The following is a 25,084-nucleotide window of genomic DNA, read 5'->3' on the forward strand; positions in this document are numbered from 1 at the left end:
TACACTATTGGCTTCTCTGTCTTTGGAAACCAGTCACAGTTTCTTTCTATGCAAAAAGAATGTAAAAAATTAACTGCAGCTGTTTTCCAAATATTTATTTAACAGGTAGAGATGAACAACTTTAACTGCTTAAAATTGCAGGAGAAAATCAGTTCTATGGGGAATTATTGTTAGCTCTTTGCTTCAGTGTTTGAAAAATAGTTCATTTGATCACACTAATGAATAACCACTTTTTTTTAATATAATGTTTATTCTTTGTCTTTGACAAAAGCAGTCATGAAGTACTTGACAAAAGTACTATGATAAGTAATGGTAAGTACTATGATAAGTAAAAGTAATATGATAAAAGCAAAAGAACATCCATCTTCGTATGCCCTTCTTTAAGCTATGAATAATGGAAAAATAACAAAATGAAACTGGCTTATGGGGCTATGGCCAAGTAATGGATCCAGAAGTTGAGAAATTTATCTTAAACTTAAAGCATAATGTCTGAACTTCTTTAAATGGCTCCCTCATAGCTGTTTTGAGTATTAGACACTTGTAAGTCCCCAGGGTAGCCTCGAATATGTCTTGAGACTATTTCTGTGCTAGGCTATACTGCCAAGCAGGAGCAGCTCCTGGCTCGCTTCAAGGTTGGATATATTACAAGTACTCATAGCTTGTCTTCAGGAGCACCCTTGAAACTCGCTCCGTGATGAACCTCTTTGCAACTGCAAGACAAAGACCGTAAATATGTCCCATATTTAGAGCACTGCAGGATGTACTTATGTGTACATGCCATGGTAATGCATGCAGCTTCCTTCTCTCTATGTTGCAAAGGTGCTGACACACTAATGTTAGCCTTGGCGTCCTTCTTAGAAGACGCCTGCTTTTCTTAAATAGCCTGCTTTTTAAGCAGATGGGACTTCTAGGCAGCTTGAACTAGTCAGGATTAAATGACTAGACTGCCAAAATCCTTTTGATCCACATTTGATTCAAGTTATGGACAACAGAATGAATCTGTTCTTAATTTGAAAATCTATTTAGTAATAAAAAAAGAGAGGTTTTTTTACACTTAAAGATCAATACCAACCACTCTATCTCAAAGAAAAAAGAATTATAAACATAAAATGTAAGGCTTTGAAGACTGCTACAGTTTTATATCTCCAGTATAACAAGCAAACTGATTTTTTTCTTAAATGGGATACAAGGCATGGCCACATTTTTTCGTATGCTGGAGACACACTCTAACTCCCGCCTCACGTTATGTGAAGCCTGTTGGATTTCTGCCACAGCGTTTCATGATGTTACTTTGGGAATGGGAAAATTTCCAAGGATATTGCTTGAGAGCATAAACAGAGTAAATAATTTCTTATTCCAGATGGACATTTGAGACAAATAGGACCCCATAGATTTTTGTCAGGACTATGGAAGAATCCTTGTAATTGGAACTATTGTGGCTAAAACCAAGTTATCCAGGCACTGTAATGCATGATACTTCCAATGTGTCCTGAAAATGTGATTCTTTAACAAGTCTATGTCCTTTTAAATGCTCTCAAGCCATGCTCATTAATCTTTCAAAAGTCTATATCTCGTGGGTGAGAGATAATAAATGTACCTGCCTGTAGTAAAACTGCAGAAAGTCATTAATTTCACTTAGCTATCTTTGAATTTTAGATTCATTAACCAAAGCCTTCTTCCAGCACAGGACCTGATTCAGTTCCCGTTATGGTTAGCAGAATATTTTCCTTTAAGTTTAACAGGAGTGGAATGAGGAAACTTACGGCAAAATGAGACTATGGATATAGTTATCAGTTACACTCTGTTAATGAAAATAATTTTCTATTATAACAGAATCTATACCATACTCTGGCTTCAACAGATACAGAAGCTACTCAGTAAGCAAGCTCCAGCCCTAAGTAAAATAATTTAATTTGCTCTGGACAGAAACTGGGGCAGTGGCCAAGGGCAGTAATTGGCATGGTCGTAGCACGAGGAGGCGGACAGGCTGCTGCTTTGAGGAAAAAACTTCCTCGTATCGTAAAGAAGTAGCTTGATTTTTCTACTTACTCTCTGTGTGAAAGAATGACTATACTTATCAATTAATCAGAGAAGAATACAGGATCCTGTATTTATACCAATTTATGTTTCTTCTAAGCCAGTAACAAGCTTTGAATTCATGTTTTCCATCTACTCAAAGCAAGGATGTGATATATGTACGTTTCAGCAACCCCCTGAAGAGCATTTTATACATATATTGCAAAGATATCTCTTTTCAAAAGTTTGTATTAGCTGCTGGAAATATCTTTGCTTTCACTGAATAAAGTTAGGATTCCTTCACTTTATCTAGCAGGCAAGTTAGAAACAGAATTATTTATGACTACTTGCCTATTTTCCTCAATGGAACTCAAAACCTTGAAGCATGAGAACAATAACATTTTTTTCCTGGGGTAATAAGATTTCTCTGCAACATAAAGCTGAGAGATAGAAAAGTAGGATATTTGTGCTAAATACCTTAGCTGTATTTTATTTTCTCTACACTTGGAGGAACTTATTTATCTCTACAAAATGATTTAGCTTCATGTAGTAACTGCATTAGGTGTCAGTGTTTCCATCACTACCTGCTTTATTATTTCTAGAGGATTTATTAATTTCTTTTACAATTATTTCAGTGTATGTATATCACTAATGTATTTTATATTATTCGCCTCTTTAGAGACTGGAGTTTCTCTTGAATAAATCCATTTAAGATCTTACCTGTATCGGAAAGCATGGATTTTGATTTTCACATGTCATCTGGCACTCCACTCCAGTTAGAAAGGCAGTTCTACTTGTGCTCTGAGGTGTGAATGCAATGTCATGATCTATGTATTGTCCCCAGACCATGATAATATCAGAATATAGATTGTCTTCAGTAACAGCCTCATTGGATGCGTGAATAACTTTTCTTGTCACTTCACGAACCTGGGAAAAGAGAACTAGTTTACCTTGAGTGCCAAGTAGTATTTACCTCTCTCAAAATGATAAGATACTAAAAAGCAGGGGAATCAGTGATAAAAGCTATCTTTCTTTTTCTTGGGATACTTTATGCTGTGGAGTACTTTCAATGGTTTGCTTAAAAAAACCCAAAAAACAAAAAACAAAAATGAAGAAACTCTAACACTCTAACAGGCTGATATTTCTGTTCAGAAGTTGAGGTATTAGTGCCATGAGCAGATTCAAAGACATGTCAGCTGAACTTTTCTATATATTTGCCAAACGAGCATCATATCTTTGATCTGTTCTTTTTCACAGGATTTTGAAAACCATGTGTTTTTTTTAGATCGTCTAAAAGTTTTCTTTCTATTTATTCTAATTTCTACTCATTTAACAAATGGACTCCATCTGCAGGGCAACCAGAAATCAGTGGAGATACACAGAAGCTCCATGCTGCTCGATGCATAAATGGAGCAGTTTATGCAGCCCAGAAGGCAGGCTAGGTTGCAAATAAATGGTAGCTGAAGCTCTGCTTCATTTTCCCAGGCAGAGAGAAGCTAGAACATATTTCAGGAGCCCTTCTGTGAACACAAAGATGTGGCTGAGGGGCAGCACGTGGAGACATCTGCACTAATAGCCAGCCTACATTAATAACCAATCAAAACCATCAGAGCAAAATCAGCAGTCAGTGTGTGCTGACAAGGGTATCGCTGTTGTTCACGAATTCCTCCTTCATGCTTTAAAATTCGCTCATATATGACTGCTACCTTAGAAGTCAAGCAGTTGAAAGGGCAGCACACACTTTACACTGAAGTAAAGTCACGGAGCCTATCATAACTAGAAGAGATATATAATGAAAATATAAGGCAAACGCAGTTAAATAGACTTGGTTAGGACAAAAGGCAACACAGGACTATTTAGGAACATCAGGCTTTGCACTGAAATAGTCAAAAGCACCACATGGCACCACGGAGCTCATCAGAAATGCAAATCCTTATATCAGTGTTTGAATAGCTCTGGTGATCACAAAACACTAAAAAACTCTTCTTGCAATTAGTAACATTTTCTTTTCACTGTTAATTTGCACAGTTAAGTTGCGCTATAATACTGCTTTGTAATAATCCTCACACTTATCTCTTACTTTCACTTTATTTGCAGGTTACTGTTTAAAGGAAATAGGTGGACAGCTAAAAGTACAAAAAATGACCTAATTTTGTAAATGAGGAAAAGCAGCTAAGAGAATACATTACACGAGTTTCATCCTAGCTTACTTTAAAATATAGCAGAGAAGTTTGCTGATGTTATGCAATACATATGATCAGATTCTGTGCAATCACATAAGTTTTGGTTTAGTGTGTTTCACTTCACTAGCACACACTACAATGAATTTAAACATAGGCAGTTTGTACCGTCTAATGTAAAGTTACTGATGTAAATGTCAGATTTTCATCTTTAAGCACTGAACTGTGCAACTTAAAGACAATCATATTTAATTAGTAGCAGGCGTTAAAAGTCACATCAGCACTAAATTCTTTCTCATCCTTATTAAATATGTGATGGTTAAAATAACAAGAGTTTGCGAGTTCATTAAAAGGCATGTTGCAAAGCAATCACAACAAACCAGAAATGGTTAAACCAGCCCAAATTACTGCACATGGGGAATTTTTCATCCAGTTCCCTACGTAAATGTTTTTGTTCAGACTTCCCTTTGCAGCAGTTTTGCTATTTTATAACTATATGAGCTTCTGAAATGCATGAATATTGCAGTGCCTTCTTAGCTCAATAACTTGGGTTATCTAAAAAATGAAATTATGATTTGATAGTAATACTTGTTCAGCTAAGGTATGCTAACCTATGATGCAACGTTATGCATTTACACACATGCATATATACATACATGTGCATGCACTTTTATCTGCTTAGTGTTTATTCAGGTAACACCCACAATGAGATTTTTTTCCCCAGAATGAATGTACCATTATTAAAACATAGACTCATGAAATCATTGACAACTCTAAGCTGGAACGGATCTCTGGAGATAATCTGATCCAACCTTCTGTTGAAAATGTGGCCTTAGATTAGGTTATCCAGAGCCCCTGTCAAGCTGAGTGTTGAATATTTCCAAAGAGGGATATTCTACCAGTTGTCTGGGCAGCCTTTTCTAACACTTAATTTTTTTCATATTAAAAAAAAAAAAAAACTATATGCAAACAGCACTTCATCTGAAGTAGTTTGTGACCATTGCCTCCTGTCCTGTCAATGTGCGTCTTTATGAAGACAGTACCTCCCTCTTCTCTATAATGACATTGAAGATACCGAGAGACTGGGATTAGATCTCCTCCCACTCCCCCTCACCCCTGCACCCTTTTTTCTCAAGGCTGAGCTATCGTTTCACTTGATCTGTTGGCTGTCCTGTCACTGGTGCAAGCAGGCCAGGGCCTGCTCTCCACCAAGGTCCTTTTCAGCAAAGCTACTCAGTCAGTCCTCTGTCTGCATTACGTAGATTACCCTGTCCCATGTGCAGAGAATCTGTCACTATTTGTTTGACTGGACTGATGCTTAAGCAAAAGTAATGGCTCCTTAACTGAATTAGATCATTTCTTTTGTGGTTCGATATACTGACGCAAATGTATATGTATGGTGGCAGATATGGTTGTAGCTGAGTGTAAATGTTTCAGGTGATGTCACAGTGCTTTTTCTAACCAGGGGCAGCTGGACTCCGTTGTATAAAGCACTGGGGTTCCATCCTCGAGGCTGGCTGAGTCCGTCTTCGTAGGATGGTGGGAGCCATCTCGCCAAGGCCATGTTGGATGCTCCCCACCTAGGATGTTCTCTGGAGACAAAGAAAACAAAAGAAAAAACACTTCCGTATAATTCTATATGGAAAATAATCAGCTGTCAGATGACAATATTCCCTTGTAATAAGAAGTTTGTGCATAAGATGGCTATGTCTTTGAAAAGACATCAAATACTGGTTGTCAGGTATGCCAGTGTTAATCTGAGTCAAAACGAAGGCAAAAAAGAGTTAAATTACTAATGAAATATTACTCTCTGACTTGTTTCTTATACAGACTGGTTTACCTTCTGATGTCTTTGAAATACTTGCCCACACAAGGATTCCTGATAGAGTCTGCCTTCTTTGGAAAATTGGATATTTACCTGGGGGCTCTTGCTGGCATTTTTTAAGACACTTTTGTTTAGAATAATAGGAAATCAAGATGAAAGGAAATATAATAGAACCCTAGAAAGGAAGACGAAGAAAGCTTAAAAGAAAAATGGTCATTAGTCATATAGAAGTAATGATTTAACAAGCTCTAAGGAGAAAGGACTGAGGAAAGGGGAACACTGGTTGACGTCACAGAAGTCAGTGGCAGTGCTCCCTCTGATTACATCTATACTAATAAATTGGTACAGTTTTTGGATGGCCTATGCACAAGCCAAAACACTGGCATTTAGGTAACTATGCTTTTAAGTTGTTAACGCTAACTCTGGCGTATTTTTGACTCAGGCCAGCTAGCACTGCTCTGAACGATGGATGCCTAACTGGGCACATCTTGGGGGTTAGTGTGTGCCAGCTTGCCCGTTTGCACCTAGTCTGTTTGGAAGAGGGTAGGAGAGTAACCTCTTCCAAAGAGAGGAGAACATTTAACCATTAGACAAAAGTCAGACCATACCACTTGATTTAAGGGCCAGGGAATGGTCTTTGCTCCATTTTATTTATTAATATAGCCACTGAGACCTGGGCTAGACCCTGTTAATTTTCCTTCTGTCACGAAGAATTATAATGCATTTTTTGTAATAAGAGAATATTTTTATTCTTTTACATGGCCTATTAAATATATTTCATAATTGCGAAAAGTGTATTAATGTTAAAAAGAATAAATAAAATTTTAGTAATGTACCCAGCTGTCTAGTGTTGTAAAGTGAGACACAAAGAACTAGAAATGTCCTAAACAGTTAGCAGAACACATATATTTACATATCTATGGGGACACTAAAGAGGGAACAATTATTTTATTAATACTCCATTGATCTCCAGCACACCGAAGTGGTTCAATTTGCCAAGCTGTATGGTATAGTAGTAATACACTTAATTACCTACAATAATTCACAGTTGAAGGTTGAAGTATGCCTTAATAAAGCATTCAAATTAGTTGCAGTTCATTTATCTTTATTGAAATTGCATAAAATACTGCACATAGTGTTGTGCTATTTCACTCAATTAAAAATAATGAAATGTTAATTTAACTGCTTAACCAATGGTTTTTCTCTTGATTGCTTTTATATTTTAGCAGCTCACTAGAATGCTGCTGCAGTAAAACCCTTCTCAGGTACCTTTTTATTATTTCATAAAACATGCTTATGTCTTGGAATCTGGCATGAATTAAAAAAGGTTTTCATCCAGAGCAGTCGAAATAATGATTTCAGTGCCGTACAACCTTATAAAGTAGTCAAATGTGATTACTATACATTCTGTTTATGGGAAGTGGGACTTTAATTCACTTGTGAAATAATGGAATTACACAGTTGGGATTTTGTTTTGGCTCCCGTAGGAGGAACCTGAAATTTTAAGATGCAGTTTACTATCTGGATTTATGTCTTTTGAATATTGTTTTAATGTTCTGCCTAGTTTCAGGATCTACTGGTAGAACAAAGCAGCTGAATGAATGTGATATGATAATTAAACACTTGGAGTCTATCATATTTTATCTTTCTCTGTGCCGCCAAGGATATAACTTTTGGAAAACATGGAAAACTCCAGAAACCTACCACTAAACTGGCGAAGCAGTCGCCCTAAAGGAAATGTCCAAATTCCTTCTTATAATCAGTGGATTCTGTCAGAAGGTCATTCTGTCCCCAAGGAGCCACATTCAAGCCCTTACTGCCTAGGATATTAGATTTTCAGACTATGCATCACATCCTGGTCTGATGCAATGGCTAATGGCACAGCAATGAAACAGAAATGCTGCGGGTGAAATTCCTCCTAGGTCATCTTAGCTGCCTAAACATTAGGCGTAAAGTCTAATCTGGTTGTCTAAGCTCCCACCTATCAAACTGGAGAGACAGATAATTTCTAGGTGCCATCCTACCATCCCATCCTATCTATCACCATTAGGAATGGCCAAAACCCCAAACTTGAGGTAGATGTCTAACTCGTTTAGAAAGCCAGGATTAAGTGAGGTTAATTGCACTGTAAGATTCCTGTTCTTTAGCACCTGTAATTCCTTTATCTTCAAACTCCTCTCACTGCACTAACCACTAAAAAACACACAGATCAATGCCAGTTAGCTGAGACAAAAATGAAGAAAAATAGCTGCTTGGACATCTTATCTCCCTGCTCTCTTTATTAAAAATAATGTTGTAAATATATTTTGCTTATTATCCACACATATCCCTTCAGGTAGAAAGAAAAGTAAAATCTGTTGATATATGTTACTAGTAAATCTGGGTAAAGATATTGCTGGGAATGCCTGATGTCATGTTGATATTCTCCACAGAAGAGCAAGTTTATGCTATTCTATTATGCCTTTGTTCTAAGAATATCACACTAAAACAAAGTGATCTCAGGGCTACTGAATAAATACCTTCTAATCTAGCTGATTTGTCCCAAATAAGTTAACTAATTAAGCAAAGCATCAGTAAAGAAATTCTATCCTTACTTTTAAATATATGTAACTAGATTCTTCTTATAGGTAAGCAGCTAATTTCACTATAAAATTTGTTTTCACTTTTCACTTATGAAGTATAACGTTTAGTTACTGACCTAAAATAGAGCTACTCATTCCTGTTGGGTGACTAAAATGACAAATACTACACAGATGCTGATATACCTTCTACCTGAAAGTGGTAGCTGTAAAGCACGGAAGAAGTACTGACTGGTACTTCTTTATTTAATGTTAGAATTTTTTGAAACTCATTTGCATAGTAGAATATGTTGTTTGCCTTATAATATAATGGAACTTTTCAGCCAATGTATTTCAGTAAAGCTTGAAGTATTCCAAGGGGGTCACAAAGAGTTAAAGTAAGTGAAGACCTGTCTTGCATGTTTCAAAGTCTTTGTTTTTGGCTTTTTTGCTGGCTTGGGCCTCTTGTAGTTGCTTAGTTCAAAGAGTCTAAAATATCACCAAATCCAAATGACAGTATTAAGCACTGATTTGGTATAAGCGTAAAAAGTAAAACATAGTGACTAAAGACTAATCAGACTCCATGGATCAATTGTTTATCCTATCCAATTTTAGGACCCGGACTGGACCTCCTGTACACATACAGGAGGTATTACCGGGGTATTACTATTGTTACTGAAGAGAAAAAGATGTTTTCACTTACCCACGGCAGAGTTTATTTCTCTTAGTCTCTGTAGAGAAAGACTACAGCAGCCAAGCCTGTAAATCAAGAGCCTCAGGCTGCGAGCCTAAGTTCAGCTGCATGAATCTTGGCCAATGTGTTCAAGTCCTGATGGAGCTGTCAATTCTAAATATAATATTAGCTGTTCCGTCAGATTCTAAGCAACTCTGCAAGCGCCTATCAGAGTTTATGGATGCTCACATAGTTAGATTTGTATCGTCGATGCATATCAGGTTGTGCCCTTTCAACAAAGAGCTTATCAGACATGTATCTTCCAAATCACTTGTGATGTAGCAGAACTGACTGTTCTCGTAAAAACAGACTGAGTGACTAATAAAACTGCAGAGTTTTATCAGTGTTCGGTTGTTGTGTTGCATAGTACCTTAACCTGTGTAATGCTAACGACCTGTTCACAACTCTGTACCCTCTCATTTGTAGCAATGCAGTCTGCCTTTCACTTGATAACCTTATGCCTATGTATCCAGAGGCTGCTAAGTAAAAATACCTTGTACCCCTGTATTTGAAAGTGCTCTTATCCTTATGGCCCTGCTCTGGAGCATTCCAAAAACGTGGTTACTTTTGTTACGTGGGGTTTTGCAGGAAGCAATTACCACTGATACATGCGCAGTTTTTTTCCTTCCCCTTCACTCCTTCATAGCTTTTATTTTATGATCTCATATTAGGGAGTAAGTAGATAGTAGTAGTAAATAATAATCATTTAGATAGCCAATAAGCAAAAAATAATGCACATGCACAAAGTTCATCTGACCATTAGTGCTTCAACATCCGTATCTGATCAAAGCATGATCCAGTCAGAGCTATTAGCTCTATGAGTGACATCAACCAATAGGGAGAGTGACAGATCTTTAGGAAACTGTACAGTTACTTTGAAAAACATATTTGGGAGAAGCACCTGCTGCACTGCAGAAGGTACCCAGAAGAGAGCGTTCATCTGGGGAGACCTTTATTGATCTTCATCCTAGCTGACCACTGGGGAGCATTTTCCTTTTGCTTTTTCTCTGTCTTTCCGTTTTTTCCCTCTTCTTTTCCTTTTCCACCAAAGACAACCTTTAACATCAAGAGCTGATGTGTTCCAACATCTGTGGACCCTGTATGTAAGCCTTCTCATTACCTTTTATGCAACAATGGTTTGCTTGAAACTGGTGAAAATCTTAAAAAATCATCTGAGTTCCCATAATACGCATGAAATAACCAGTATGCATTGCAAACGCAGATCAAGGTTGTGGAATTCTTTTTATTTGTTGGAGGGTTTTGTTTGTTTGGTATTTGCACTAATTCTTCTGGAATTAACTTTCTAAAGTTGTTCTTTAATAGTCTCTCCACTCCAGAAGGAAACTTGTACTTTTTCTGGCTGAGTGATTTTCACTTGTGCTTTGGAAACCTATTCTTATCATCTGCAGCTGAAAGTCAAATGCTGCTACAGAATCCGGCAGGAGACTACAGCAATTCAGGACTCATGGAGATGAAATTGAATAACTGATAACGTTAATAAACTTTGAATATATCTGAGTTATGAGATTTTCCAACTTTCATCAGCACGCAAACTGTGAAAGCTACAAGTAAATCACAGCTGTGACTTTTTTAATGGTCTCATCAATAAAGAAACAAACACTTGTTCAGGTACTCTAAAACTGAGATGTCCTACTGATTTCACTTTTCTTTTGTAGGTCACCTGAGACAGGTGAGTATTTCTATACTCTGCTCATGATTTGAAGGAAGGCTTCTGGGTATGTTTATTCAGATTATTCAGATGTGTTTTCACTCCAATCTATAGGCTATAACATACAGTCATTTTAGCATAACTTTGCTATATATATAAAAAAGTGACCTAGAATTTTTAGATGCATGCTTGCTAAATAGCAAGGCTATGTGAAAATTTGAAATTGAGAACGTACTTGATTTTCTTATTTCTCCTCATGAAGAAATTATACTTTCCTATTCAATATTATTTTATCCAATGCAATGAAAAATGAACACTGAGTTAGAATTCAGTATATCTAAATTATATAGAAAATAGTATCTAATGAATCAGTTCTCCCTAAATTTAAGTTACAGAATCTTAGAAATGTTACAGGCCTTCAAAGGAAGATTCTATGTGCCAGAATTAGAGTACCAAAATTTAGATGGCAACAACATCTCTCATCAGTAAGTACAGAAGGAACATAGGCCACCTATTTTGGAGGATTGCTTCAACAGATGCATACAATGTAGGCATAAATGAGGTGTCTAAGTTAGCTGATTGGGGTCACATACCCATGCTTTCCGGAAAAAAGGGAACATAAATTTTAAGTTAAAAAAAAGGAGGGAAGAGAGGGTTAGGGAATTTCCAGGGCACAATTCTTATCTTACGTACCTGTTATTGCAGGCACCAGTGATGAGTCGATATTTATTAGCTAAGCAATTATTTGGACATTTTGGTGGCAACATATAAGGCAGACATCCAGAAATGTTAGCAATCATGGTGAGCAGATCAGCTGAAAAAAGATCCGAAAGAAAAAAAAACAAAAGAATCAACTTGCTTTTGTTATAGATGTTATTGTTACAGCTGTTACTGTAGAAAAGACAGTACTGACTGCTGCAGCTAGGGCAAACCTCCTCTGTTTTCTTGAAAAAAGCACTTAGTGAATAAGTGTTGCAGGCAGTAGACTTAGAGACCTGGGGGAGATGTGGGATGAAAGGCAAGAGCTGATAATATTATCTCCTGAGCAGAGAATGAGAAGGAAGTTGTTAAGCCATGTTTGGGACCAGAAGGTCAATCTGCTCCTTTTTCGCCTTTATTCGACTCCTCTGCTTCCTTCTCTCCCTGCAACCTGGTCATGCCACTTGCGCAGGCTCAGCGCTTACAAAAAAAGTGTAACAAATGCTGCTTAGGAGCAGAAGGAGGGGAAATGTGGCACTGGGCAGATGCAAAAGGTGCAAGAAAGGATAGTGGGCTGTATAATAAAACGTGGTGTCGGAGAGGCGTAGAACTATTAGCTGGAATTTGCAGGATAGGGAAAAACAGAGCTGTACACCAATAACCACTTTGTTATTCATATCTTTGTAATAAGATCCCAGACAGGTCTTCCAGTGAGCATTCTCTGGGTGATGGACAAATTCAAATTATTCTATAAGCTCTGGCGAGCTGGCACCCTCTCTCTCACACATGCATGTACGTAAACAGGAGTCTGGCAGGTAGCAAGTGCAGGGGAACATGAAAGGGAAGCAATGTTTTTCCTGAAGTCAGAGAACTGAGTGAACTCATTAAAACTGACTGTAGCTATGATGTGCTGAAGGAAAAAGGTAATGTCAGCACCTAACTCTTGCCCCCATCTCCTCACTGCCTAATGCAGATCACCCAGTCCCACCACTTATCAGTCCTATCCACTGACAGGACTCTGAACTAAGACAATTTGGTCCATTAATCAAGCCAAAAAAAGTAAGCCAGGAAAAAAAAAAGTTCAAGAGCTGAATCCACTCCAGAAACATTCTGCTGAACAACTAGACCTTGTGCAAAGTAGGGTTGAGAAAGGAGGGAGATGAGCTTTTGGGCTGGCTCACACAATCTCACCATTATGCACTGGGTACCTAGGCTAATTTTGTGGATGTAACTGTGTTTGCACATTAGTTCAGTTTCAAAGTCATGATCAGAGCCCCATTCCCAAATTATCTGTATCATGTAAGCATTGACTCATGTTTTCTATAAAATCGGTTTAGTTGTTCTTTACTTCACATTAAGCTACTTCTTGTCATGTCTTGTACAGCGTACATTCATCTACCATGAAATTTTTTTTAGTTTTGTTAATTAACAAGAATTTCATGTTATTGCTCTGTGATTTTGGAGTTCTTCAAGTTCTTTTGAAATTGCAGTAACACAAAATCATTTTGTGTTTTGTGTGTGTGTGTGTATGTGTGTGTGTGTGTGTGTGTGTGTATAAATATATAAACCTGTCTCATTAATTTAGCATGCCAGAAGTTTCCTCAAGGGAAAATGAGTTAATTGTAGATTATATTTTTCTATAACAGTCTAAAAATTCCATCTTTTGAAAAAAGTTCTCATGTTTTGATACTAAAACAGCGAATACAAATTATAAATCTCTGGTTCACGTTGCTCTTAGCAATGGAATTTAATTATGAAAAAATCAATGTCTTTCAGCCTTCCAAACACCAGAGACACTTGTTAAACTCTTCTTGCGATAACAGTAACAGGATTCTTACTTAGACAATGATATATCACAGAACTTTCTAAGGTATCTCTCTCTCTCTCACTCCAGCATAAAAAGAAGTTAAAACAGAAATAAAAGGAAAATAAGGTATAACAGCAATGCACTATTAAAATTAGTTTTGGAAATAAGAACATGTTTTCTTAAAAGATAGGTATTCAAAAGGCCGTCTATGTCCAGAGGAAATGTATTTCAAAATGTCAGTGCCACAAAGTGAATGGTCGATATTACACTATTTTATCTGCAGACTCTAGGCCGCATGAGTGCTAAAACCAAAGTGCTGGAGAGGGAGAGACACTGCACTGTAAATAAGAGCCTTGCAAAACAGCAGATATGCGAGCTTATTTATAGACAATACAAATATATGTATGTTGATGAGTTCAGAGGATGCCTGCAGCTCAGTGCTGCTCTGCTCAGCACCTCTGCAAATCTGTGTTCCAGGGAAGTAGCACGTAACAAAGTGACTATCTGAGGTGCTTTTAAGAACAAAACAGAGGCATTCTGGCCCCAAGGCATGAGCATGAAACCTGCTCCTGCCTAAAGTAAAATAAAATAAAAATGAAGCTAAATCAGCTTTAATCTAGAAGGCCACATTCAGGCAATCAACAAGGGGTTTTGCCAAAGTCAATGTACTATATTTACCTGTTGGATGCAATGTACGTTTGTGCTTCCGGCAAACTTTTTGTTTCAGCACTTGAATTGACATTTCCATTCGTTCAGCTGCTTGGGAAATATCTTGACTCTCTTGTTTTGGAGATTTTGAGAAAGCCAGCAGCCAAGGAGGAGTCACTATTCCTCTTCCTTGGATATTTCTATAATTGAGATGAAATACAGAGTTTTTTTTTTTTTTAAGTATAACCTTCTAAAACCTATTGATTGTTATATTTGTCTATGCTGGGTATATTCAGAGTTTAAAGTAAATTTTGATGAGAGGACATGCTGAGAAAGTAGAGAGGAAGACGATATAGTGATCTTAGTTTGCAAGTAGGTGGACAATTCTGGAAATAAAGGAAGAGTGCCCTTCTGCTGAACATCCGCAGCAGGAGTAAGCTCGTAAAAAGCAAACGGGAAGAGATAGAAGCTGATAGTGGACAGAGCCTGCAGGACAAACTGACTGGAAAGATCTTGTGCAGTATTGTCACAGTACAGAAATTCCACTATAGCAGCATCTAAATAAGTAGGTTTTACTTTTACTTTATATCTTTAATATTAAGGACCACTTCTGTCATCAAAGATGGATTAATCACTTGTCTTTGCCACCTAATGGTCAAGCAGCTGGTCTGCAGCTGTCTGGATGTCATCTGCAGTCAATGAACAGAGTTGTGACTCTGAAGTTAGGTAGAAACAGCCTCCTTTTGAAGACTGCTCAAGCACCTGACCCACTGGCTAGCTGTGTATAGACCTTCAGCTCCCAGTTTAGTAGGACTTTGTTAGCCTTAAGTTACATGGCCTGGCCTTATCTTTTCAGACAGCTAAGATTTGTCGAGATTAGTTCTTTTCCACTTAAACACAAGTAAAATCCTTTTTACTATGAGGGTGGTCAAGCACTGGAACAGGTTCCCCAGAGAGGTTGTGGAGTCTCCATTCTTGGAGAGAGTCAAAACCTAACTAGACATGGTCCTGGGCAACCTGCTGTAGCTGACACTCTTCTGAGCAGGGATATTGGACTAGACAATCTCTAGAGGTCCCTCTAACTTCAACCATTCTGTAATTCACTATGTAGCAAAGCACCAACATATTAGTGATTATGCTGAGGAAATATGCACTATATCAATCTCATTTCACTAGGTCCCACTTCTCAAGCTTTCTGTACATATGACATCTTTTGGCCCAGTTACCTAAATGTGCTGGAGGAGAAATTACAGAGGAGTAGTGTTAAAACAGGAATGTGAAAATGTAAATTTCCTTTTTGCTGAGCACAGGCCTTCTTTTCATGATCCTTTTATTGACAGAAGAGCTCCGAAACAAACCCATCAGAGAGAACTTCCCCTTTAGCTGCAGGTACTAGCTCCCAAACTGATTTCTATAGCTCAGAAAAAACACTCCACACTCTTCTATTTGCAAACGTATTATAGGCTGCAGATGTCTCTAGGGGCTTCTCTGCAGTGCAGGTTTATTTAGATAAGAGACTTTCATGAAAACATCGTGCTGTCATCATCACTTAGGTTCACTTAAGCCACAAGACAAGTTTAACATGGAAATAACATTTTGATTTGGGCAAAAACAACAGTTAAATACCTATTTGCAAAATAGGAGCATGCCTAAACAAATAAAAAACATAAAATAAGAGAATATGACTACAAGCCTTACTTTAGATGCAAAATCTGTCCATAATTGATTCAAAAGAGTCTTGGCCTAGTCAGATATTCTCTAAACAGAAGAATTACCTAACAATTCTCATGAGTACGAAGAAGAGCAATCTTGCTCTTCAGTGCTGTGTTTTTCAGGTTTTCTATAGACAATTAAGAATTTAGCTGGGAGATGATAAAACTAAATACAAGAACTCAGGTCTGACATTTAATATCTACAGGAAGATAATATTAGTCGTACACAACTTTTAAACAACATTTTCATAGGCATGTCCCAACATATCTGTACAAATGGATTAAAGAGAATATTTGTACGAATTAACTAGTTCAGTAAAGAAAAAAAAAAACCAAAAACCAAAACGAAACTTAAGGGTAAGAACTATTCCATTCTGTGATATGTTCTCTTCTTTCTTCTGTCTAATCTCACAAATATTATATGATTATACACCGATTATTAGCTTGCCACTTTCTCCTCCCCCATAATTCAGTGTATGCCTTATAGTATCTTCCAGTCCCTACTCACACTCCTGAAGCTGAGCTCTGATGCTGGAAGGAGATGCTGGTGGCCTGTGTAAATTACAAGCTAGCTCGATGTTTTGCTGCTCAGAAGTACCCATGAAGCTAATAGAATGACCTGCAATAGTACCAGTATTAGAAAGATGATATTAGCTATAAAGTGTCTTCAGTACTTGTTTAACAATTTGAAGTCCTTTTTTTTTTTTTTGGAAGGTTCTATGTGTTTGCCAGATGCTCAGCTACTGAGTTTTATTACAGAGAAAACAAAACAAAACAAGTCAAACCTAAAAGAAATTCTCCAGAGTATAAGCCACGTGTTCTTTTTCAGCTTCAGATATTCTGAATCTCAGAGATTACTTTCTGCCTTTTATTAATCTATTTATAGAATGAATTGTTTAGAGATTTCTAACCTGAATTAATACCCAAGATACTTGTCATGCCTCAGGAAATTTCTCAAAGCAGTAACATTCTGCAGAATATAAAATGAAAATCATTTCATCTTTCCTGTTACGTGTATGGACATAGACATTCTACTTTAAGATCAGAGTGACACTGAGTAACTGATAATGCTCAGTGACTTTCAACAACTATAATTACTTATCTGGAGCATAGAAGATGATTTTGCACTTCCCTACACATACGGATGGTACAGATTGTTCTGTAGATGGTCCCTTCTGTAGATGGTCCTTTTGAGTTGACACAGATAGGGGCCAATAACAGAAGCAACGATAGTGGCAGGTTTTACAATTTTTTTTATATGAAATGAACTAGTTTAAGTATAGCAAAACTTCATTTATGTGAATGAAGTTTGTGAGCCATCTCTTTAATCTTATGCTCAATCTTGAATTTTTTCAGCCTTGTTAACTCTACGTTTTAAGTAGTTAAAATAGACGCCAAAATAAATCAGTTAAAATAATCCAATAAATTTCAACCCTTTCCATCTCTGGATAGGGTGAGAAAAACTCCTGTATTTGTACTAGAATTGAATTTACCTTCAGTCACTCAGTATTTAGGGTAAGTTCACACAATAGCCCTAATACATAAGTCTTATCTAAAGACTGGTTTGGGGGAGGCAGTCCTACATGACCTGCCAACATAATTCACGTCTAACTTTCAGATAACTATTTCAGCAGCTCTTTTGAATTAATTGCTAATCTTTAACAGGAGAAATATATGATCATTTGCTGCTGCACAAAGTGGGCTTAAGAGACTATCACTTCACACAGGTTGCCAGTTCTGAAGTTATCTTTAGTTTCTTCTACACCTTAAAACCCAGAAAAGAACAGACCCAGCAGAAGACGAAAAGAAACATACAGTGGAACCAGAAGCCTTCAAAACAGGGCTGAGTTTCTCTAGTTAAAGCTAATACGAGTTCCAAAACTTGTGCCGGTCATCATTTGACTAGATTTACAGGAAATAGAGTTTCCTGTTGCAATCCACCCACCACAATTTAAAAGTAAATTATAATGCACTTGCTGGTAAATTAACAACATTAACACCACTAGGTAAGCATTATAATCTCACAGGTGATATATGGCTTTGAGGGCCATATCCAAACTGCCTAGATTCTCCATTGGTACTGCCCCTGTAATACAAATAATACATGTTAATAATGATGCCATTGTGTTTTATCTACACTATATTAATACTATTATGTCTGTTTATATTATAATGACAAACATGAACACTTTATCTTACAAAAAACTAACAAAGCCAGAAGCTAATTGGAATAGCAGGCAGCTAAGAGCAGACAGTCATGAGAAGCACTGGGCAAAGGTGAGACAGTCATGATGAGCACAGTACACTGTGTGAAATATGCTGGTACCTATGCGGTGTTAAAATTGGGAAGCAATTTCTAACAAGCTGCATTTTCCTTGAGGATCATTATATTTCAAAAAAATAACAATAATAAAACATGTTTAGCGGTTTGCCATTCCATTGTTCCAGCATTAAAAAAAAAGGAATTCAAGAATAAAAGTGATGATATTAAACAGATGAGGTGAAGAAATATACTTGTCCATTTTAACTACCACTCCAGTTCAGACTGAGGTCTCAGATGAAATCCAGTTATGTTCACTCAGACAATCTGCAGTTCTGATACCTAGATCATGAATTCAGCAAACATATCGTTGGACACGAAATGATTAAGAGTTTCCTAGCTCTAACCTGAATAAGAAACTGCCTTTTCATCTCAGAACTGCCTCTTCGTTCTCAAAGATAGCACTGAGCTCATTTGTATTGCACTGTGGCTTCCTTCAACTATTTGTGAGCCAAAGTAAAATTATCTGAGTTTCCACAGTACTGTGACCTCCATAACTTCCAGAAGTTTTCAGATATATAGTTAGATGCATTCCTTTCTTGTTTTTTAGTCTTTGTACTGACCAAAGCTTTAATTCAAGTATACAGTATTCTTTTTGTTACAAAGGGGAAAAAAAGCCTTAGTAGCTTTAAATTTATGTGAAAATGCAAAAATATTTAACTTAAGGATTTAAGAACATTCTTTCCTCAATATAACATCAGACTAGTCAATAGTTCAGTGCCTTGCAGTTTGTAAATGGCCAAGGACTAGTGCGTCTAGAGGTAAGCGTAGAACACATTTACCAGCATATATTAAAACAATAAAAAGCCTCTCAGTAGCATTCTTGAAACTCACTGCTTCACTTAACTGGGTCACAACGAATTGAATTACATAAGACCGCACAACAGAAATATAATTTTCACTTCTATTATTGATCATCTGCAAATTGATAGTCCAAATATTTTATACCAGTTAACCTGTGAGCAAGTGGTATTCTGAGGAGAACCCAACTCCTAACCCAGGCATTGAGCTCTCATGGCTCCGATCGCACAGAACAGAAAAGTATGCACTTCAGTGATGGTATTAATGCACATGTTTACATGCTGCAATGAAAACGCAAGCCGTTGGTTGCTTACACGATTAAGCCTAAACTGCAAAAGACATAAATAGTTCTCAAATTGTCATTACTAGTAATGTTCTGTGTTTGAAAGATCCAAAGGTTACCAACAATTTCTGTCAGACTAAATACTTAATTTGGCAGTTTTAAATTGCCGATCTGATTTTCAACTACTGTTGTTAAAAAAGGGAAGGAAAGGGGAAGGGGAAAAGAGAAGATAAGGGAGAGGATGGTTAAGAGAGAAGAGAAGAGGTGGGAGGGGGAGCAGAAAAACTCTTATTTGCCTTTTCTGAAATATTTATTACTGTAAGAGCTTTTTAAGAGAACCCAGTAAAAGGCAAGTTGAATAATGCCACTCTTCAGAGCCTATTTATCCACACATATAGCATTTTGAAAGACCTCTAACTGTTAGGCAATTTATCTAGGGTCTTAGTTTCATTCCTAATAAAATTGCAACGATCATCCCGGTAATACCTGGCATTTATCATCTTTAAGACATTGGGCAAATATTGACCAAAGAATTGCCATAATATCCTGTGAGGGAGTTAAATATTAGTATCTTCATTTTGTACATGAGACAGCTGAGATACTGAAAGGTTGAGATCTACATTTTTGAATGTGACTACCTCACGACTGTCACCAAAGTAATCAAACTACAAAATTAAAGTGACTTCAGTTTCTAAGTACTAGGCAGCTGCAGCTCCTGCCACCTTTTGTCCTCGCAGCAAGCTGCAGTCGTCTCTCCTGGAGCTCTGAGCTGTGAGTCCATTTAAAATACAGAGATAAATTCTGGTTATGTAATACCTTTGGGAAAGTCCAAGTAAAAGGGTAGTGACTGCACCCAGTAAAAATTAGCTTCTGTGTTCTGAACATGAGAGACAAGCCGATTCTGCATGGCACAGCAATGTAGTCTGAGTTACACAGCAAATAGCCAGACTTTTTAAACTCGGTGCTAGCTGTCCTAGGCACTTTCATCATTCCTGGAAAGGGATCACTGTTGTCTTCTCTCATAGCACAACTCAAACACAAAGGACCTTTTCCTAAGTTGTTTATTATCCGCAGTTCAAGATAAATGATTTATTTATTTTGCCTAACGCCCTCATTACATCTACTTGAGATAGAGAAGGGGCAGCGTGATACTCACTTCAACAATACTTTTTAAGGCAATAGGATTTTGACATAAAAGTCACAGGAGTTCTTTCCATCTGCTCTTCACTGAAAAAAACATATATAATCGACACTTAAAGCTCAAAAATACATAAGTTTTCTAAAATTATAAACTTAGGAGCCACATGTTAATAGAATCTGATGTCTTCTTGAGATCAGAAAGCCATTCCTCTTTGTTGCCATATTTCTTGTTTTTCTCATATTTTAAAACAGCATCTCAAGTGGTGATGGTGTACCAGGTTATATTGGTTCAGATCAAAGAAATAAACATGATATCGAACTTATCTATTTCAAAAGCTTTTGCTGATTAGATCCTTTATTGTTTTTTTTTTTTTTTTACCTTTTCAGTGTATATTGCACAGCATAATCCACCAGATTAGAGCATTTCTGAATAGCCTCAATAACACAGTTATCTTCAGATTCTTCTCCACAGGAAACAAAACAAAACAAATAAAGAAGATGAATACGTTATTTGATAACATATTCAAATATTTGTATTAATAAAATATCCAGGATTAGAATATTAAAGTGTTTGTAATTTTTCACACATTAAACTGATATCTCTTTTTTGAACACTTCTGAAACTAATGTTGTGGTGTCTGACCTTCAAGGAAGGTAAGGTAGCAGTAATAAATCAGTTCTAGCATAATTCTGTAAGGCATGAAGAATTAGGCTTTCCTTCCTTTGCTTCCAGTAAAAGTCTAGCTATGCTTATGTTATGCAGTACCACACCTAATAAGTCCAGCTGAAAAGTGCTGTGCCATGCGTATGTGATTATACTTCTTTCAGACCTGATTTAGTGCCTCATACACAATGCAACTGCATCATCTGACCTTCATCAGTGCTAGGGACGGTTTATATTTATATACATACACATGTACATGCATATGTATATATTTCAGACTTTACTCCCTAAGTTTTGTATACGTTTTACATTAAACTGTCCCAGAACTGAAAACAAACGTCCACAGACTCCCGGTCATCTACGAGTCAGGGTTTTATAAAATGAGGTGACTTCAAAAAAGTCTGGAAAACATTCTCATCCTGACAGGAGGGTCTCTTTCTGAGCTACAAGAGGTGTAAAATCAACTGCCTCAGCCTGAGGAGGGACCAGATGTCCAGGTCTACCAGTACTTCTAAATTTCCATGCGTCTCTGGGGACTTGCAGAGAACGAACTTCTCTACTTGGCCTATGGTGGAGCTCCAGGTGTCAGGAAAGTGCCCAACCCCTGGGACAAGTAATATGTCTAAGATGTGGCTAATGGAAAACGGACACCCAAGGACCTTTCACATCCACCTTATAAGCACTTAATTGCCAGGTTCCCAGGTTTGAGAATCTGTAACGAATATGTGGAGATTTGATCACTGCAGATGGGCTTTACATACCCATCTTCTAAGTGCAGGTGCAGTTTTAGCAAACTAAATCCTACCCAAGTGCCTGGGTAGTAGTTTTAGATATTGTAGGTAGTGGGTTTTAGATATTGTAGAGCATGACAGGTTTATCCAGGCTGCTGTGGTGCTGAATGCCACCATGGGCCCTCGCTCCAGTGCCAGCCCCTGGTTGCCCACACTGCCTGTAAGGGTCCTGACATTCGGCATCTGCCCTGAATTAAACAGCTGGGCAGAAAACCCAGGGAGAAGATAAACTTGGGTCCAAATCTGAGTCTCCCTCAGTATGAGCTGGCTTGAGGAGTTCAAGTCTGTATTCAGGCACAGTTAGAAACTTTAGGGCCTTCCTGGATCTGGCACTGGTGGCCAATGCATGAAAACTGTTTTCCTCCCGTTTTCTATCCATGTTTGATGGGAAGGGATACCTGAAACTCATAACTGCATATTAGCTGTACTGATTTATTTCTCTAGTCTAGTTCATATTAAACAAATCAGTGGTACTTATGTTTTAAACCCAGTGGTTTAATTTTCTTCTGTATTTCCTAGCACCTAGCATTCTGCTGGCAAAATTCCAATCATGAATTCTCCATTCAAAAATGAATCAATAGAAAACTTTCCTTTTGCACTAGGAATTTTTTTTTTTTTAATAAGAATGAAATAATCCCTGTTAGAATGCTAGTGGATTTTTTTTTTCCCCAGAACCCATATTAATAGAATCTAAAGCCTACCAGGTTTTGTTGGCTAATAAATTACTGCTACTGTTGCATTTAGTCATATAAAATGTAATTTCTTTCCCCTAGTTCAGGAGGTCTTCTTCAGGTTTAAAATAATGAAAATGAATTTCAAATGCAGTTAATGGAGGCTTGGCGAAATATTATTTTATCAGTACAATATTTAATGCATAGAAACTCAAAACATATTGCAGTCTTTTAGTTATAGGTTCCTAATGACTTGTGATTGATGTTTCGAATATACCATAATTTTACACGCTTATATATCACTGAAAACTTTTTTTTCCCAGAAAATAATTCATAAATAATAATAGCTTGCTAGCAATCAATAGCTTTTCATTTATATATAGTGTAATTTTAGCTGTGATATTTAATAGTAGTCTGTGTTGTGCTATCTCCGTGATGTGTTTTTTAAATCAGATGCTCAGCTAGAGGAAAAATAATAAGTGTGATGAGGGATAATCTTTCCTAGGCAAGATTCTCCTTCAGTCTATCAAAGATCTTCTCAGCATCTAAATATAGGAGCAGATCTTTCTCTTTCCCCTGTATTTTATAAAAAACTTATATGATTCACTTAGTGTTATCATTCAGATTTCTATTATATTTGAAAAGGTATAAAAAGAAAGAAAAGATTGTTTCTCATCTCTTAGCAGTAGTCTCTGAAAATGTTCTTGAGTCTATATCAAAAAGTAGGACTGATCTTTATATGTTGCACAACAGCTTGCTCTTTTAGAATTTTAATGTTACAGGATTTTTAATTACTTTTATGAGTTTATCTCTGAGAAATATATTGCGCTCAAAGCATTGCTGATCGTGTGGTATTGATTTATGCTCTGATCTAGAATACATGATCCATGTTCTTTACTTGAATTCCTTTCACTTCTTTCTTTTTTACTGAGAAGTATGATTTTGGTACTTGTGCAGTATTTTCAAAATGTAGTTTTATTACAAAAAATGCTGTAATAAAATTGATTTTGTATTGTTCCAATAAGGCCAATGGACACTTTCTGTAAATAAGAATCATATCTAGTCCATATATTCTATTTTTTACAGTCTATATATATTCATTTTATATTCATATAAATTTATGAATATATTTATTCATATAAATTTATGAATATATTCATGTATTAACTAACATAAAACATTACCTCATTTTATTCCATGTCCTCTCAAACAATTCATATGAAAGCACCAAATAGAGAATCCACTATGGAAAATAGTTCTGATTTCCTGTTTCACAGTGATAGTCAGGGAAAGATTTCCTATCTGAAATAACAACTTGAGGTTGGTTCTCTTTTTTTTTTAATTGAATCTCATTTTATTTTATTTGCGATTATACACTAACTTCAAGTGAAAACATTCCCAAGAATTTTCACTTCCTAATCATGCCTACAGCTATATAATCAATTAGGGGAATGTAAAGATAGAAAAATCCTGGTTCTTCATCATCTCTGCCCTATTTTACTTTGATTTCAGTCTCTACAGAATTCTTTTCACAGAATTTTGATTCAGTCTAGTATCTACTATATTTCTAGTCTACTAGATCTCATTGATTTTGATTTAGCAAAGGCAAATTAAATAGCTCAGAAGCCCAGGCCTCTGCTGCCTGAACACAGGCATGACTGCAAATTGTGATGCTCCAAAATTGAGGCCAAGAGCAAGGAGTCGGTTAGAGAGCCTACGACACCTGATTCAAGCCCAGGATGACTAAATGTAACGACTGCCACCCCAAGAAAGAAATGAAGTAACAGCGTTTATAAACATCATCTCTGACACATGAATGTCACTGTGAGAGCAAAAACACTACTAGTCAAAGAATATATAATTCAGATATGTTAGATATACACAGTTTTCCTTTCTGAAGTTATGAAGCTGCATTTTCAATGGAAAACATCCATAGGATAATTCTTACAGAAGTCAGATAGTGTATTTTGCACATAAAAAGAGATTAAGCTCAACTTCCATTGCTAACCTGTCTGCAATTCCACTGCAGTGCATTTTCAGCTTAATAGTAAAAGCTTAATAAAAAAAAATTAACGTGTATTTATCTGCTACTTACCAAAGAGAATATCTTTGCCTATCTGAAGGAAAGAAAAAAAAATAGCTGTGAAAGCTATAGCTGCTGAAATTCCCAAAATAATGAACACTCTCATCTACAAGAAAGAAGATATAATTGTTGACAAAATGTATTTCTTGGCCTGCATACTAATAAAGAATAAATAATTTCCTGCATATGATAAATTCAACTTTTAGATTAGATTTAGTGTCACATATTCTAATACGTTTTTGAAATTCAAAATATTTATTTGTAATAATAATTTTAGTTCACTTTCCCCCCCCCTCCCCTTGCTTATTGCTTTCTCCATTTTGAGAAACTTCTAGCAGGGAGAGATACAATGACTTTATAGCATATTACGTTCTGAAAATATTAGCAGCTCTTTACCTACATATTAAAATTCAGCAATAGTTTACCTACATTTTGAACTTTCCTGTGCATTAACATGATCAAACCCTTCTGTAGCTCGAACCGC

The 25,084-nt window shown here is 36.7% G+C and overlaps 1 protein-coding gene across 1 annotated transcript in view; it reads right to left on the reverse strand.

Moving 5' to 3' along the window:
- Positions 1-24,706, reverse strand: part of TPO (thyroid peroxidase) — a 47,031-nt gene extending 22,325 nt beyond the window's left edge. Inside the window, exons 1-6 of the mRNA XM_068936434.1 lie at positions 24,613-24,706; positions 20,771-20,852; positions 14,169-14,335; positions 11,675-11,810; positions 5,659-5,788; positions 2,737-2,943 (exon numbers count right to left, since the gene is read on the reverse strand). Of these exons, the coding sequence (XP_068792535.1) occupies positions 2,737-2,943; positions 5,659-5,788; positions 11,675-11,810; positions 14,169-14,335; positions 20,771-20,852; positions 24,613-24,706 (816 nt within the window). The remainder of the gene's footprint in view (positions 1-2,736; positions 2,944-5,658; positions 5,789-11,674; positions 11,811-14,168; positions 14,336-20,770; positions 20,853-24,612) is intronic.
- Between the last annotated feature and the right edge of the window lie 378 nt (positions 24,707-25,084).

This window comes from Struthio camelus, chromosome 3, assembly GCF_040807025.1.
Source record: "Struthio camelus isolate bStrCam1 chromosome 3, bStrCam1.hap1, whole genome shotgun sequence".
Lineage (NCBI taxonomy): Eukaryota > Metazoa > Chordata > Aves > Struthioniformes > Struthionidae > Struthio > Struthio camelus.